The 17044-nt window shown below is 49.1% G+C and overlaps 1 protein-coding gene across 1 annotated transcript; it reads right to left on the bottom strand.

The window, feature by feature from the left end:
• Nucleotides 1-3390: 3390 nt before the first annotated feature.
• Nucleotides 3391-5597, bottom strand: IL10 (interleukin 10; the record flags this gene model as incomplete). Its single annotated transcript, XM_079546398.1, has 5 exons — nt 3391-3483; nt 3693-3758; nt 4110-4262; nt 4493-4555; nt 5448-5597. The coding sequence occupies 5 exons, from the start codon at nt 5595-5597 to the stop codon at nt 3391-3393; spliced, it is 525 nt and encodes a 174-aa protein (XP_079402524.1).
• Between the last annotated feature and the right edge of the window lie 11447 nt (nt 5598-17044).

The following is a 17044-nucleotide window of genomic DNA, read 5'->3' as shown; positions in this document are numbered from 1 at the left end:
CGGGGTTGTGCAAGCCTGGACTTTGCTGGTTGTCCCTATCCCTGCTTCCGTGCCTCAGTGTGTGCCCTGTGCTCGAAGCACGGGCTGTTTTGCTGGGCTTTTAGGGAGGAAAATAAAGATTAGGAGCATGTTCTTGGCTTTGCTGTTGGAAGGAAGCCCTGTTGGTGGGTTGCAGTGGGAGCTGGGTGGCTTTCCACGCAGCATTGGCTGCACAGTGGCAGCTCAGGTCAACTGCTCTGCTGAGTCTGTGTTCTGGTTGGTTCCTCAAGTCCTGCATTGCTTCACCCTGCAGGAGCTGAGGCTCTGGTGAACATCCTCCTCCAATTCTTTTCCCATAGGGTTTAATGGTTATTTCAATTGTTTTAACTCCTACATGGTTTGTCAGCCTGCAATCAATACCAGAGTGCAATCTTTGCAGCAGCACTGCTGCCCGGCTGGAGGAGGTCATGCAGTGAGGATGGGGCTCAAGGAGCCCTCAGGCAGTGGGGTTTTGCTCTCAGGAAAAAAAGAAAAGAGATACCCAGTGAGGAAACCATTTGCTTCCGTGGGATAAGAAATAAAACCAACAAACCAAGCAAGCAGAAAACCACCGCCTGTGAGAGATGTGACAGTCCCACGCTGTTACTGTAACACCCAGACAGACTGAGATTGGCAGGAACTACATCAGCACTACGTGGTGTGGGATAATGAATGCAGCACCGCAGCCAGAATACGGCACAGCACATCTTGGGGTGCACGAGCAGCTGCAATGCCAAAGCCCTGCTATATAGAATACCCATTCTGTTGTATTTCTCCATAAGGGCTGATGTTTGAGGTGTGTGCTGGTGGGTTTGGGGCACCCAGTGGGCTGCAACCTGTCCTGATGCATGCAGCACATGTAGGGGCAGGATGCAGCCTGCATGGTGCATGTGCCACGTTCTGCTTTGAGGTGGGTGTGAGTCACAGCTGTGACTTGGGATGGTCCTGCTGTGTCACACTGCATGCTGCTGTTTATTCTTCCTCCTTTTTTTTTTGTCCAGCAGTGGGAGAGACTGCTGTGGATAGGGATGGCCAGAGGGCACGGCCAGAAGTGACTCACAGCATTGCTCCTCTGCTGGCACTGTCATCGTCAGTGAGGGATTCTGGCTTTGGTTGCCCAGACAACATCTGCAGGGATTTCCAGAGCCTCCTTCTAAAAGCTCCTTGGGGATGAGACATGCACAGTCACAGGTCTGTGTGTTTCATCCACCAGGTCAGCGTCTCGTCGCAGACATCCCTGTGTTTTGGTGACAAAACAGCACAGACACACAGCCTGCACGCAGCCCCAGCCCTTGGGTGTCACAGCTGTGCTCTGTGTCCTGCACCGAGCTGCTCCAGCAGCTCAGGTAACTGGAAACCTTCCTGCTCTGTACAGTACGAGGCATCCCATCTGCTTCCTTCCTGTGGTTATTTCAGCAGAGTGACTGAGCTTTACTGAAAAACTCACCGCCAAGCTGACTCAGCCTTTTCCCTAGGCAGGGGCAGGTGCTGAGCTCCCTGGGCTCCTACCTGGAACTGCTGTGTGCCCAGGGGAGACAAGTCGTGTGGAAGGGGTGAAATTGCAGAGGTGGATATTGGCTGGTGTTGGCGTGGGGTGGAGGTGGTATCTCCTGTCTGACCTGGGCTCAAGGCCTCGTCCTGATGGAGAGCAAAGTGAAGCCGTAGGATCATTGAGTTGGAAAAGGCTGTAGGATGGCCAGGCCCAACCCCACCCCATCCATACTCTGCCCACTGACTGCATCCCTCAGTGCCACCTATGGACTTCACGGGGCAGAGTTTCTCTGCCATAACACAATGGCAAAGGGGTTTGTCCCAGTGAATATTTCATTGGAAACTTGCATTTAAATGTGAGTCCCCTGTGTCTTCTTGCTTCTCTGATCATTAATGCATGCCTTGAGTTCTTGGTGGTCCTCCCTGCATGCACCCATTCCCCATTGCCTCCATACACTGGTGATGCTGTACAGCCACCTTAACAGCTTGGAAGAACAGAGGAGAGCCTTTGTTTGCCACAAGGTCTTTATTAGCAAAAATAATATCTTTCTTTCCATGCAAACTGATGGTGCATCTCACACAGTGACAGCAGCTGGGGCTGTGCCCACTTCCAGTGAGGATCCAGCAGTGCCCTGAGCCAACGGCACTGCACTGGGAATGCTTCCCATGGGGATGCCCTTCCATCTCCATACGCACCAAAACAGAACAAATCACATATAAATAGTCACTTTTCAGCAGTAATTTACAAAGTACAGGAAAGCAAACAGCAAACTGGCTGTGTTTCATCGTCCTGGTGAACAAACACTTCTAAATATTAGAAGCAAATGCCCTCCAGGTCTTGGGATGTTCCTCCACCTCCTCTCGCAAATTAGAAACGAAACCAAGTATTGCCAGTGCTGCATGCGGCTCTATGGATTTGAATACAAATTACTCAACCCACCTTAAAATGGTGGTGAATTAAATATCCTCTAGCTTCTAACAATTAAAAAAAATATATATAATAAACACTAAATAAAACTCAACCAAAGACTGAAAACTACCTGAGTTAGTTCTTCAAAGTGCAGAGTGTCCAACCCAGCAGCTCTGGAAGCCAGTCGACAGCGGCCTCTAAATCAAGTTCTATTAGAACCAACTGCTTAATTCCTACCATTAACTCTCTTTGACCTGGAACAGCATATAGGCTGGGGGAAATAGCCAGGGTTAATTGAGCTATTGCTGAGGCAGTCACGAATTGTTTGCTCTCCTCCACATGGCTTTCCATGCAAAGCAGGAGAAAACCAACCTGCTTTCTGTTATTTCTGGTCGTTTTGCTCAGTGCAAGGCCATGTGATAATTCTGAATGTCTCAGTGCCCAATTGCAAGTGCAAAACCTGAGATGGGGACGTGGTTACGGAAAGAAAGAGCTGATTGCTTAAATAAATCATAGCTGCAAAGAAGAGGAGCAGAGGGCTCAGCTGGTGTTTGCAGTTGGGCTTTGCTGAGCCCTGAGCTGGGTTTGCTGCTGCCCAACGACTGTGCTCAGAGCAATTGCATTCAGGGTGAACTCGGCTCATTCCCCAGAGGGATGGGAGCTCTGAAGAGACAAATACCACAGCGCTATCATAAATGGTACAAAGCATTGAACAATAAATAGTTGACAAACCAATAACACAACATCGTAAACAATAAATAGTTCACAAACCAAAACACACTGAGGTATGAGGCAAAAAAAGAAATAAATATTAAATTCATTTGGAAGGGAAAAAAAAAACAAACAACAACCACTTAAATAGAAAACTGAACGTTAAGCTGCCAGTGAGCTGTAAGCCTTGGGCTGAACCCCAGCACAGCACGGCGTGCTTCGTAACACCACAGGGTTGGGCTGAGAGCAGCCGCGTGCGCTCACTTCCTCCTCCTCATCAGCAGGTACTCCTCGATGTAGTTGATGAAGATGTCGAACTCCCCCATGGCTTTGTAGATCCCGTTCTCATCCATCTGCAGGTGAAAGGCAGCCCGTGATTCATCGGCTGCACGCGCGGTGCAGAATCCCCAGCTGTGCTCTGCTTCCACCAAAACCTCCGCTCTCTCCCCACCCACTGAAGAAACGCAGCGGCTGCTCTGAGCTGAGCTGCGCTGCGTCGGCACAACTTTGGCACCCTCTGAGTGCGTGGATCCAGCAGCAAAACCGCCCTGCAGGCACCCACCTTCTCGAACGTCTCCTTGATCTGCTTGATGGCTTTGCTCCTCTTCTCGCAGGTGAAGAAGCGGTGCTGCAGAGGTGAGAGGCGGTGCGTTAAGTCAGGGCTGTTCCTTCCTGCTGCTCCTGGGGTGACTCAGCCCATGCTGCGTGGTCACAGCAGCTCCAGCAGTGAGGATGCCAGTGCATGCAGGTAAGGGTTGTGTTCCCCACCCTCTCCCCCTACGCTCTGTTAGACTGCATCAAATGGTGCTCTGAGCATCCTCCCTATTGCTCTGATTATCAGGTATGGAGAAGGGCAAGGAGAAATGCCACTCCAATGGGGTTTTGCTTGTTCTGATTGCTCTGTCCCCCTGGCTCCTGGCCCCATCTCTCTGCCCCAGGAAGACCCAGGGACCATTCCTGCAGTACAGAGCCCACTCACACAGCGCCTCATCGTCGTCCTCAGGTTCAGCAGCATGCTGCCCAGGTCGTCCATGCTCTGCTGGTGGCTGGTGCTGGTCTTCATGGCGCGGGGCAGAACCTCATCTGTGTAGAAGCGCAGCATCTCTGACACTGACTGGCAGCCAAAGTTCCCCTGGAGGGGAGGAGAGAGTATGCTGATGGCAATGCTTCTGCAATCTGAACCCCAGCAGCACTGCTCAGAGGCTGGGGATGAGTGTGCATCAGCCCTGCTGCAGGCACCTTGCTGGAAGGGGGGTCCATGGGCCGCATGTGACAGTGGGAAATATCCCGAATTAGGATCATTTTCCTTTGGTGGAAGGATGCAGCAGGGCAGTGGATTTGCACTGAAATAGTAATCCTTACCTTAAATTCATCCAGCAGTTCAGAGCTGAGCAGTTGGATGTTAAGTTCGTCGTCTCTGGATTGCTGCAGGAGAATGCAATAGAAGAAGTGCTTTATGCAGGCAGCTGTGTTTTCCTCTTTGCCTCACTCGAGGACTGCTCTGCCTGCTTGCATTTATGCTTTAACCCCACTGCTGGCATCCCTTGAGTCCCCTTTTCCAGGGGCTATCTGTTCCTCCAACTCCTGAGCCCAGGCTGAGCTGATGCTGCGCAGAGCATCACCCCATGGCACCAAAGTGCCCAACAGCTTTTCTGAGAGGTAAGAAACTTTCATTCCTGATATTAATTGAAAGACTTGCAGCAGGCTTGAAGTCTTAAATCCCACTGATCGTGTTAATTTAATAACTAATACAAGCCATGCCACTCATCTGGCTTTTAATCCGGAGAGTTATGTTCCTTTATTGCTAAAGCATGCTGGCAATAGCTGAAGGAGGAACCCTGGGGTGAGCACCCATCCCTGCAGCCCCGCAGCACCAGCGGGTGCTCAGTGCTGCTCTGTATGCAAAGCACTGAGATTTGTCACAAGGCAATCACTCAGGCTTCTGTGGCTCTGTCAGAGAAAGTCTGTAGCAAAAGGTTTCCCTTTTCAGACAGTGCTGGCTTCAGTGAGGCCGGAGCTCATTGCCCTGAAGAATTTAATCCCTTGCTGCTAAGTCAGTGCGTGATTTACTCTGCAACTTTTAGGGGGAAGTCTGCACAATAAGGCTTGCATTATGAAATCTCTCGAGTTCATTATAACTAAAACCAGGAAGAAAAGCCTTTTGTGTTATCTCTCAGCAAGCAGTGAAACCAGAGGGCAGCCCATAGTGCAGCACACGGCCAAATCTCTTCTGCCCAGAGCAACCTGCTGTCTCCTCATCCAAACCACTCAACTCTGCAAAATAACCCCACGAAACAGAAGGAGGTGTCATACTTACAAAATAGTCCTTGATTTCCTCAAACTTCACCCTCAGCTCCCGCAGCCGGACGGGCAGCACCTCGGAGTGCAGGCAGCTGGACTCCAAGCAGTGGGCAGGCAGGGTGCAAGCAGCCAGCAGCAGCAGCAGGGCCTGGCAGCAGGTCTGCATCTTGGGGTATTTATCCTTTATTCTGCTGCTGCCCTTGGTTGGGTGCCACTGGAGGGCAAAGCACAGCTCTGCAGGCTTCACCTTGATGGAGCCCCTCATTTATACTCTCAAAGCATCTCAGTTTCCTTTCCCCGCTTCCTGACGAGTGATATTAAGGGTATAAGTCACTCACTCAATAAACCCAAATGTCACTTGGGTTTCCCGTCAACTTTGGGTTTCCTGTTCTCTTGACCCCCCTCCCCTCCTCACTACCCATCAAATCTTTTGTGCTTAGACTCTGCATTTTTTTTTTCTATTGCTTGCTTCTTGTAAATCTAAATGAGGCGACAGATACAAAGCGAAGAAGGAAAGGTGCTGTGTGAGCTCACATCTGCATTTCACAGCCACTTTTTATTTTTAGAAGAATGCTCTGCTCTCGGGGGAAAAAGTGTTTCTATATTTAAGTCTCTCTACAGGTTGACACCTCTGATCCCCAGCACTGAGCATCACCCAGCAGCACTGCGTTCAGTGAACCTGTCCAGGTGCTCCTCACTCCAGCATTGCTCTTCCCCAACCTGCTCAGACACTGTCACCTCCTTTAGCACTGTGATGCAAGCATGCAACACTCTGAATCTTTCTTTCTTTTTGTTTTTAATGGAGTTAAAACAAAGTCAGTGTGATGCTCCAGCTCTCAGCCGATGTTTTACCCAGGCATTACCATGGTCAGCCCTGTGCACAGCACATGGAGACACAATGGGGACTTGGGCTCCTGGTGTCAGTTCTGCATGATTCCCTGCTAGTAATAATGATAGCAACTATCACTTTCTTGAAGTGTTTCCTAGCAGCACGTGCTGAGTTTTATTGCACTGTATCATGGGACCCGCTCTTTGCACATTGATGTGCTCTGCTCACGTGTTCAAGCTGAACACGAAACCTTTTCTTTCTTGTTCTTGCATGCAATTTTGTTTCCAAGAAATGGACTACAGTCCCAGCTGAGCCCCCAGCTCCATGAACCGGGTGTGCTCTCCTCCCCACTGATAAAAGTGACCATTGCAGTGCTGAAGATATCTCCACTGATGTCTCTCTTCCGTTTTCCTTTCTTTCATGCTCTCTTTCTGCACAACTTTATACTTGTTTCCTTTTGGTGATAAGGCTGTTATCCAAGAAAGAGAAAGCGGAGATTAACTTGGCCTTTCTGGGGGCTTCTTTGAAGGCTTTTCTGCTATTTGGAAGTGGCATTCTCTTCACGCTGCCTCCAGCTTATTGCCTGGGACAAATCACTCCAATTCTCATTCACTGCCCTGAGCCTCCTTCAGTGTGAATTTGCAGACCTCTGTGAAGGAGCGTGTTACAAATAACGCTGGAAAAATGCAAAGCATTCCTTATACCATATATTTAGATTTCATTTAGAAAATGAAAGAGAGGAAAGTTTTGTGTTAGAACATGCATGAGTAAGGGCAGATGAATTATGTATTTGTAATCAGGTGAGGTAACTTCTCTAAACACAGCAGTGAGGGGTTTTGCCTGGTTTGTTTTCCTTCTGTTGGTGTTGCACCTTTCCCAAGGGCCGGGAGGGAGAGTTTTCCCAGTGAATCACCGCAAGGGCACAGAACTTCTATCTGAATCAGAGCGCGTCATGGGGACCGTGCCCCGCTTTTCTTCCCCTGTTTGCGTGCCTCGGCGCGGTTTCTTCCCTTGACCACCAGCAATGAGGTTTGGAGGCCATGAGGAAGGAGAAGGGCAGCAGCTGACTCAGACCAAAATGTGTAGTGTTAAACATAACCCGTGTCACTGTGCTGTCTCACAGCTCTGTGCTTTCACCCCAAGCTGCAAGATCTTATTTTGCATTCACTCCAAGCTGCCTCAGGTTGGTAGAGCCGTGCAAGCAGGACCCGGTGGCCTCTGAGTTCCATAGGGAAACCAAAAAACCAAAACCTGATGTGGCAGCACCTGGATCTCACCCCGTTCTCTGCGTGTGTGCAGCTGGGGCCAAAGCGGTGATTTCAAGCCCCCTGGGTCGGTGCAGTTGGGGGAACCCTGCTTGCAGACCGGGCCACGCTTGCAGGGCGGCTCAGCGCTGCGCTGGCGGCTCGGCGTCGGCATGGCGAGGCTCGGGCTCTGGCCATGGTGCTGACTGAGGGGTCCCGGCCCGGGGTCGTCCCACACTTTCCTTCCTGCCCGAGAGCTGAGCTCATGTTTCCAAACTTCCCTTCTTCTCAGCAATCGTTGCTCTCCGTGAAGTCATCTCGGTTCGACACCCAGACCATACTGAGCAGCTCCCTTATGCAGTTCCCTCCTCCCTGTTTTGGAACCTGCTTTGTTTTTCAGCTGCACGGCGTGTAAGCCAGTTGCGTCCATTCCACAAAGGAAACTGCCCTGCGCACGCACGATGCTCGCTGTGTTTACCTGTGTTTCCTTCGCCATGGCAGAGATTTTGACGGTGCAGTTTCGCTCTGACTCACCACTGCTTACTGCTGTGGAAACGCATTGACTCTGCAGTACTACGAAGCATTTGCATGAATGAATAAAGCACCTTTCCTAAAGAGTGTCCGAGGACGTGGGTGTATTTCTAAACCTTTAGGAAACAGCTTTCATGATTGCCAAGAAGATCATTTCAGGAAGGAAATGTTACTCAAAAGCCTTTTGCATTCTTTGATGCTGGCAGCTTCCATAGGGGCAACTTCTCCCATTTTTTTTTCCCCCTGGGTCTCAGTCATTGCCTTTGGACAAGGGAACATGGTGTATTTTATGCACTATTATAGATACAGCTGCAGGAATTGCCTAGATTTCCAGGCTGCTTAGCAGCATGTTTCTTACCCCAAATTCCCCACTTCTCATCCATTTCTATTTGCTGTCAGTGACGCCAGGGAAGTGGAGGCTTTGCTGCCCTTCATTCACCCACTACAAAACACCCATTGGCTCTCTCAGCAGCACCCTCTCTGATGACTAACAGTTCCTGACGCATGAAACACATTGCTTTTCCTTCGTGATCTTTTGCTGTCAAGGTACAAAATTGGACTTTTCACTTCTGGAAAGCAGCTTTCTAGCGCTTGTTGGAATTTGCAGCTTGACTCATCCCAGCTTCAACAGGTAAATCCCAAATTACTCGATGGCAATTTAACCCACGTCATTAATTGTATCATTATGTAACCTCTAAGAGTCCCAGAATCGATTACTAATCATGAATAGACACTTTGTTGTGACCTCTAATGCAACTTCTACTATGACACAGTCTTACATAAGAATTTCTTGGTAGGTCCTGAACTTCCATCTGAACCAAACAAAACTGGAATCCTATCCTAAAGACATTGGGCAATGGAGATTTTGAACTTGCAATATCTTTTCCGATGAGATGAAGGAGTGAGCTCTCAAAAGTCATAGAACTGAATTTCTAAGTAGAGTCTAAATAGAATTTCTAACTGGAGTTTCTGGAGTCATTAGGAATGGTGCTGAGCACTGTTCAGTGCTGTGTTGTTTAACCAGCAGCAGCTCAGCACCAAGCAGCCCTTCATCCAGTGGGATGGGGGAGAGAATTGGAGAAAAGAAAGAAAGAAGTAGAGATAAAGTAGAAATTAACTGTTTTCTAAGGTAGAAAAAGAAGAAAGAAGCAGCAGTAATGATGACAATAATATATACCCAAGGAAGTGATGCAGAATGCAGTTGCTCACCACCTGCTGATCGATGCCCAACCACTACCTGAGCAGCAGCTGCCACCTAGCCAGCTCTCCTCTGTTTTATAGCTTTCAGCAAGATGTCATATGACACAGCACATACCTTTGGCCAGTTAGATCATCATCCCCCCCTACACCCCTCGCTCCTTGTCTCCTTGTGCACTCCAGCTCATTTCCTGCAGGAGAGTAGAGAGTACAAGAAGCTGGAAGACTGAAACACCCCTGACTCTGTGCAGCACTGCTCAGCAATGTTTAAAAGATCAGTGTATTACTAATATAGTTTTTCTCCTCATCTCAGACGCTGTGAAGGAAATCATCTCTGCCAGCAGGTGCAAGACCAGCATGCCATGGTGAGCTGCAGCTGACAGCACCTTGGCGGTGCCACCTTCCCAGCCCTGCGCTCCCAAATGCTGGGCATGAAGCCGTGGGGTTTTTTTTTTTGCTCATCGCATGCAGCAAAGCAATTGAGAAATCCTGGGTTTTCTCTGCCAGCCCATAATGTTCAGAGCAGCACGTGCTGGTTGTGATGTACTGTGGGCACGCGTTGTGCCCGTCACCCCACAGCCCCTGGGATTCCCCCCGTGCCACTGTCACCTGCCCCCAATGGCAGTGGGACGGAGTGAGGGGGACTGCCCATCTAGCATTGCTGTGAACTGGGCACGGGTTTTGGTGACATGGTATCATTGGACAGAATGTGGTGTCCGAGTCAGGCTGAATTACAGCTGATATTTCCAAGGCAAAGCCAAGGAATGAGTTTCATGATGCAGATTCCCAGTAAAGTCACCCCAGATTTGCTGCTGGCACTTCTGCTCCTTCAGAAAACAATGCAGGAAAATAGAATTGCTCAAGTTTTTCGTTCTCTTGCATTTTCTTATTCTAAGCTGACAGTGTGAATTTAGCAGCCACTTTTTAGTTCCCCCAAACTAGGAGATACATGGTGACCGTGGGCTGCACTTTGCTTCTGTGCAACATAATCAGCATTTGACCCCCTGTGTCAAATGTAGGCAGAGATTTCTGAAAAAATATAATGTCCACACGAATGCAAGCATTCTCATTAAATGTAAAGTACTTCCTGCTGGGTGCTTAGAGTGCAAACATGCAAAGATCAGCAAGAGGAGAGCTGCAGCAGCGCTGCTTTCCATGTCCCTTTGGGCATCTGTAAGTGGGAAGTTGGAGATGAATCTGAATGGTGGAAACCCCCCCAGTGCTGAAATAAAAGCTTAAAAAAAGAAGGGGAGGGGGGAAGGGGGGTGGAAAGAAGAAGAAAACGAATCAGAAGTGAACTTCCCCCACTGGCTGCTGCCTGCTTGGGACAGAGAAGCGTGGCCATTTGTTTTCTTTTCCTCCTGTCTGACCACATGTTTCCAAAACTGTGAAGCCGAGGAAGAGCTTTTGTTGGTGACTTTGTGTGAGGCTGAAATGTGCCTCAATGGATGGAGTCGCCTCTTCCAAGGGTTTGTATGGAGAGGCACACGCTGGGGGTGGGACAATCCCTGTGCCCTGCTGGGGAGTGCAATGTGAGCGAGCCATTTGCGTGGTGGAATCCTTCCTGGAAACGTTTCCCATGTCGATTTGCCACATTTTCTTTTTCTTTTCACATTTCCATTAAGAAATAATATGTGAGATGGGAAATCCTTCGTTCTCTCCCTCCTTCTGTGCTCCTCCCTGTGGGCACAAAACCTCGAGGCTGTGAAATCTGCACCCTGAGCTGCACTCAGGGCAATATTAACCCCAAACTGAAACTTGCATGTGAGCATCGGGTGATGCACAGCTCATGCACTGAAACGTGTTTCGGTTTTGGTGAAAGGTAAGTGGATGGGAGTTCTGCCTGACCATCGGGATGATTCATTTGTTCCCCAGATAATTGAAAAATCAAGCTGATAGCTGTCAGTTTCTCCTTTATTAGGCATCATTTAGTGCCTGCGCTGTCAGCACGTTTCGCGCTCACAGGCAAATGTGGTTCTACGAGGCACAGTGCTCAAATGTGGGGCTGAGTGAAGATATCTGAAAGACTGCAGCTGGCAGCTGCTCCTTCCTCTCCTGGACGTCTCTGCTCAATTCTAAAGCTGCACCATTCAGAGATTTGTCTGCCCAAAGCTTGCAGGGAGCGGGGGTGACTTGGTAAAAGCAGTCCCTCTGGGTACCAGTTTCCACACTGGCTGCACCCAGTGCATATCACAGTATTTCCAGGCTGGTCTGGGCTCTGAGCAACCTGATCTAGCTGCAGATGTCCCTGCAGGGGAGTTGGACTCCATGATCTTTAAAGGTTCCTTCCAACTCTAAGGAGTCTATGATTCTATACGGCCTGCTCTTACTTATGGAGGACATGACCTCCATGTGAGAAGTGATGCTACATTCCAGGGCTGTCATTTGTATTGTCAAAATGAAGAGCTTTTCCCCAATTGTGGCTGTGTTTTATTTCATCCCCCTTGTTCACCACCCCCATCCATTGCAGGGCACCCACAGACCTGGGTGCTGCCTCGCTTCTCCAACGTGAACTCGATGGGACCCCTCCACACTGCAGGAACACACAGAACACTGCAGCAGATGGTAACAAAAAAAATGCAAATCCTGATTGCAGCTCTGGTTGCAAGAGAGGAAAAAGGTTTGAAATTAGAACCAAGCCTATTACATCCAAATTCGACAGGGAAAATGGGGATGGGGCCTCTTGTGGGTTTTGAAAGCAGAGGTCAGTGTGCTTCAATTGCTTTTCATGCACAGCTCTGCCCCCAAGGAACACTCTATAGTACAGTTTCATTTCCCCACGAGGAGCTGAGCCCCGCTGCCATTGCAGCTTTGTGTTGCTGCCTCCTCTCGCCTTGCATCACTGTCACCATTTGCTAGACAAGCCCAGTCGCTAATATGTCAGACACCCACATCAAAAAGCTCCTGAAACCTGCTGGAAACTGAGAAGCCTCATTGATTAAGGCTGGGTTTAATTTCGTTGGCTGATTTGAGTCTCTGATATCAGGGATGTGTTTGTTTGAGAATGGGTGCGTAGCTCAGCATGGGTGCTGAACTTTGCACCGTGCATCAGTGGGAGCTTTCATTCATGCTCAGCAGCAAGGCACTTTTTCTCAGGCTCTTTAACCCCAATTTGTGCTGCAATGCTGATTTTCTTAACACGATGGGGAAAAGGGAAGGAACCAACCATCAAAGCTCACTGTGAAATCTTGATGAGACGATCAGGAGCTCACCGTGCACTCAGGCAGGGACTGCAAAGCCTTAAGGAAACCCTGCAGGCTGCTGTGGGATTGGGGCAGGAGTTCTCTGAGAGTAATTTGGTTCCTCATCCGACTCCTGGAGTTGGCAGGAGTGAGTTCCCTGCCTCATGCACGCTTGGTGCACCTGCCAGGATTATGATGTTGAGACGTGCCTCGTGAGTTTCCCTTTGAGGAAGATGGAACTGATGACAACCAGAACACGAGTTCATGCTTTATCAAAGCTGGGTTAGCAAGTATTTAACCCTCACCACCCCCCACCCTCCTACTCTGGTGACTAAATTAATGGTTTTCTTCAGAACAGCCGTGCCGGTGCACAAAACCCCTCCGCAAAGATGAATCTTAGAGGAAAAAAACTAAAAATCTCTATCTTTTTCTTTTTTTTTTTTTTTTTTGCATTTATTTTTAACCTCTCTATGTAAAATCCTGGCTTGGTGGCAGCACTGCCAAGAATGAATCATTTGTGTGACATCACACCGGCACGGTGAAGGCGGTGGCTGAGGCAGCGGCACTTTCTGTGACGTGCAGCCAGGATTTGGGGGGCAGCCAGCAAGGACAGCAGGACCCCCAGAACATGAGAACGTGTGGGGATGTGCTGTCGCTACCCTGCATGGCTGCAAGAGCTGCAGGGTGATGGTGTCCCCCAGAGGATGCTCTGCAGTGGGGTGGTGTCACACTGTGGGGATGCTCCCCCAAAGCCCTGTGGAGGTGTTGGTGGTGGGGCACGCACTGCTCTGTCTGCACGTGTGATAAGCAGTGACATCCCTGGGCTGTGTGTCGGTGTCCTGGCCTTCCAGGTGAAGATAGACTTGAAGAAAGAACCATGCTTGGCAAGGTGGAACACCTACAGGACATTCCAATGACAAACTTCAGGGCAGCAGCTGTGGGTAGAGGAAGAATTAAGTTTTTGGGCACCTTTCACATTCACCCTGATGTGACCCCCGGCACTGCCACCCTGCTGACGGCAATCTGGGCATCAGTGTGGGTCTGTCTCCCTTTGGGCATCACTTGTCCCTGCTGCTCCAGGTGAAGCTGAGCCTGGGAGGCAGAGAGCAGCATAATTTCAGAATTATCAAAGTGGTTTTGGTTAGAAACGTGACTGAGAAGAGGGCACACTCTATACCACACCTATCAGCCAATTACTCCGCGCAGAACTCTGAGTCATTTGACGAGTTTACCGAGAAAAACAATTTTCTACTTTTGTCAGCAGCTGTGGCTGAGCGGGTGGTGCTGCTCTGATAGCAGCTCCCTGGTTTCTGTCGAAAATGGATTGCACTAATTAAGAGAGAGCAGAGCAGTCAGATTTTCAGGGCTTGGATAGAGCACAGCAGAACGTTTCCACGCGAGCAGCAGCTTACGAAGCACGGTGCTGAGGTGGGGATTGTCCTCAGGGCAACCCTGGGGTTTGGAGCCCCGTTAGCTCCAATGGGGCTTGAGATGGGCTCTGGATTTGAGGGTCAGGCAGTAACTTGATGACGACCCTTGATGTATGATGGGGTCTTGGTTAGCTGCAGGATCACCAATGGAGATGGCAAACTCTACCCTGTGCTTTTCTCCAACATTTGCCCTGCCTGGCTGAGTTGGTTTTTGTGGATGCTCTCCTGATGCATGGCACAAATTGCCCCCTGAGCTCTGATACGGTTGCAGCTCTTTGCTATTACATCTGGATTTTTCTTTCATTAAAATGAGCGCTGGCATTTCTGTCATTCATGTCATCTCATTCTGGTGATCTGTGTATAAATCATTATCAGCTTCAGATCTGATATGATGGAGTACCTAAAACTGCTGTGAAATGAGTAATGCAACCAAACGACAAACCAAGGATGGTCTGCAAAGCATTATCAGCTCTTATAGCATGAAACTACATTGAGATGTGCTATTGAAACATACATTATCACTCTGAAATCCTTTACTGGAAATCTAGACTTAACACATGTATGTGGTCAGTCATTGACAGAGCAGCTCCTATTCAGGTCAGAGAATCTTGGTGGTGGTTTTTTTTTTTATTATTTTTTTTTCTGTTTGGTTGCTTTTTAGGGTGAAATAAAAGCTTCTGGATCTCTGAATGACTGTGGTGTTGGGTCAGCAGGGGCTGCTAGAAGTGCTGCTCAAAGGCTGCTTTCCTCTTTTGATTTCAGATTTGGAGGCAAATTAGTGATGCAGAGGGCTCGTCCTCTTACCTTGTAACTCCTGATCATGGCGACAGTGGAGATGGCAAAGTCTAGCATGTACTGCTGTGACAAGTTATTTGGGTCCAGCTGCTTTCTGTGCTGCCAGGAAGGACAGAACAGAGCCACATCCCCAGGGTGCAGCCACACATCAAAGCCTGAATGACGCTGGAGGTGCCCCAGGCACCCAGTTCCCACTCAACCGTCTGATCTCAGCTGCATCATCACTCTGTGCTTCAAAAATCCCTATTTCTTTTTTCCTCTTCCTTCCCAGAGAACATGAGCCACAGCTTGCTGGTTTATTGGGCAGATTCTGCTGCTGCAGTTGGCACATGGTCCAGATCCTCTGCTGTGTGTGCTGAGAGGAGAAAGCAGAGCATCACCCCATCACCCATTGGCTTCCCCAAAGGGTGGATTTTGCATTGAGTTTCTCACTCACTGGTGCTTGGCTCACCTGCCTCCTGGGCACCAGTTACCAAAAAGGAAAAAGTTTGGTTACCAAAAGGAAAAAAGGAGAAGTCCTTTCTTTCATCTGCAATTTACATAATGAAGTAAGAACTCACTGCTCTTCCTTCGTTTCCCTGCAGGGCTGGGTGTGCAGTGAATGCCTGGGAAGCTGCAGGCACGTTTGGGTTCTTGCGTGCCTCTTCCTCTGCTCTGAGCAAAACTTTTGTTGCAATTTTACGAGCAGCAGCTGGGGATTTGGAAAGGAAAATGCAGATAAGAGGGCATGTGCTGCTGACGCTCGCTCCAAAGCTTCGACAAGATGACATGCAGCCTGAGGTGGGTTGGAGCTGCCTTTGGCTGGTTTCCTATGTAGGGACCAGGGAAGAATGGTGAGTGCATTTGTGGCCATTTTAGCTGTATGCAATACAGCGATCGGCCTGGGCATAAAGCCTATTTGCCTGCCCTGATGTGATGATGGATTGAGTTTCTTTATCAATAAATTACTCACCCAGCAAAACCCAATGGCCCACAGATGTTCACACCCCATCCCTGCATTGCAACAGTGATGTCTCCAGGCTGCTGCTCTGCACCATAGGATGGAGATGCCCCCAGGTCCACCAGTGCATCTCCATTGGGTACAGGCAGCCTGAGGAATTTATTTAGCTGCTCATTACTTTAGGGGCTGAGCATGGCTGTGTCCAGCAAGAATGAACTACCAACCAGCCTGGGCTGTGTGTAATGATCACCTCCATTACCTGTGCTCTTGGAAACCATCTCGTGGCCCCAGGATGTTGTCTCAAAGTTTGTTGTACCCAGGCATCTCTGTTCCCCAAACACTGGGGACGTACTTGAGGATATGAGCACCCACACATCCCAGGAGCAAGCCTGAGAGCCAGGTCCCCCTAAAACAAAGGATAAAAGTCCCACGTGCCAGGACAGTGCTGGAGGGGGCTCAGCATCTTCCCAACCCCTGCTGCAGGGCCAGATGCCTCCCACCCAGGGACACCCCAGTGGCTGGAGCTGCCACCCCAGCGCGGTGCTTCCCCTCACTCCCATCCTCCCAACGTTCTGTGCCAGCATCTCCCGCCCCCAGATGGTAGGGAAACACCTGTGGGTGAAGGAGTCAGTCCCTATTGCTGGCTAATTAATTCAGTGAACTGCAAAGGGAAATAGGTGCCGGGAAAAGCAAGAAAAACCCCAAAAATTAATCCATGAGCTGTTTCCTCCCAGCGTCTGGATAAAAACGCGTCCTTTGGAGCTCTTTGGGACAGACGTCGGCAGGACGGATTGACCCGTGCCAACAGAGCAGGTAAAGTGCTGGTTTTATCCTTCCATCGTGTGTCTGTATCTCCTGTAACGAGGTTTTGTAAGGGCTTTATTTATGAATGTCACTGTGAACACAACCTATGTTTGAACTATCCCTGCTGTTCCATAGGGAAAGCGTTCTCCCTTGGGAACAGCCTTTGGGGTCTGCTGCTTTTGGTCACGCTTTCAGCCCTGCTGTTCCAGCTTAATTTACCCGTGCTTACTTTTTGTTGAGATTTGTCTATTCACCTGCAGTTTTTGCTGTTTTTTGTTGTTTCTTTTTCCCCCCTATTTCTTTCTTTTGGAATCTTTTAGGAACTCTTCCTTCTTAGTTTTTCTCTCTTGTAACTGGCAAAGAAGAAATGGATAAGAGCTATCAATCAGTGTTGCTTTCAAACATACTTACATGCATGTGTACCACCAGTACTGTATAAAATGTGTGTTCCAGAAATAGTTTAGCTCTTGGCATGTCCCTACAAACCTCCCTGTCAGATGTATGTTCCCCCTGCAGTTTCATTTAGTCACTTACGTCTATGAGGTGAGCAATGAATGCTGAAACAATTCACTGGAAATCTTAGTAAGAACTTTTTTGTGTGTGTGCTTTTGATTTTTATGTAGAGGGAAGATTGTGAGGATTCTCAACAGGTGCTGCAGGC

Source organism: Tetrao urogallus (assembly GCF_951394365.1).
Source record: "Tetrao urogallus genome assembly, chromosome: 24".
NCBI lineage: Eukaryota > Metazoa > Chordata > Aves > Galliformes > Phasianidae > Tetrao > Tetrao urogallus.
The sequence above is the reverse complement of the archived record's forward strand: the minus strand, read 5'-3'. Positions and strand labels throughout refer to the sequence as shown.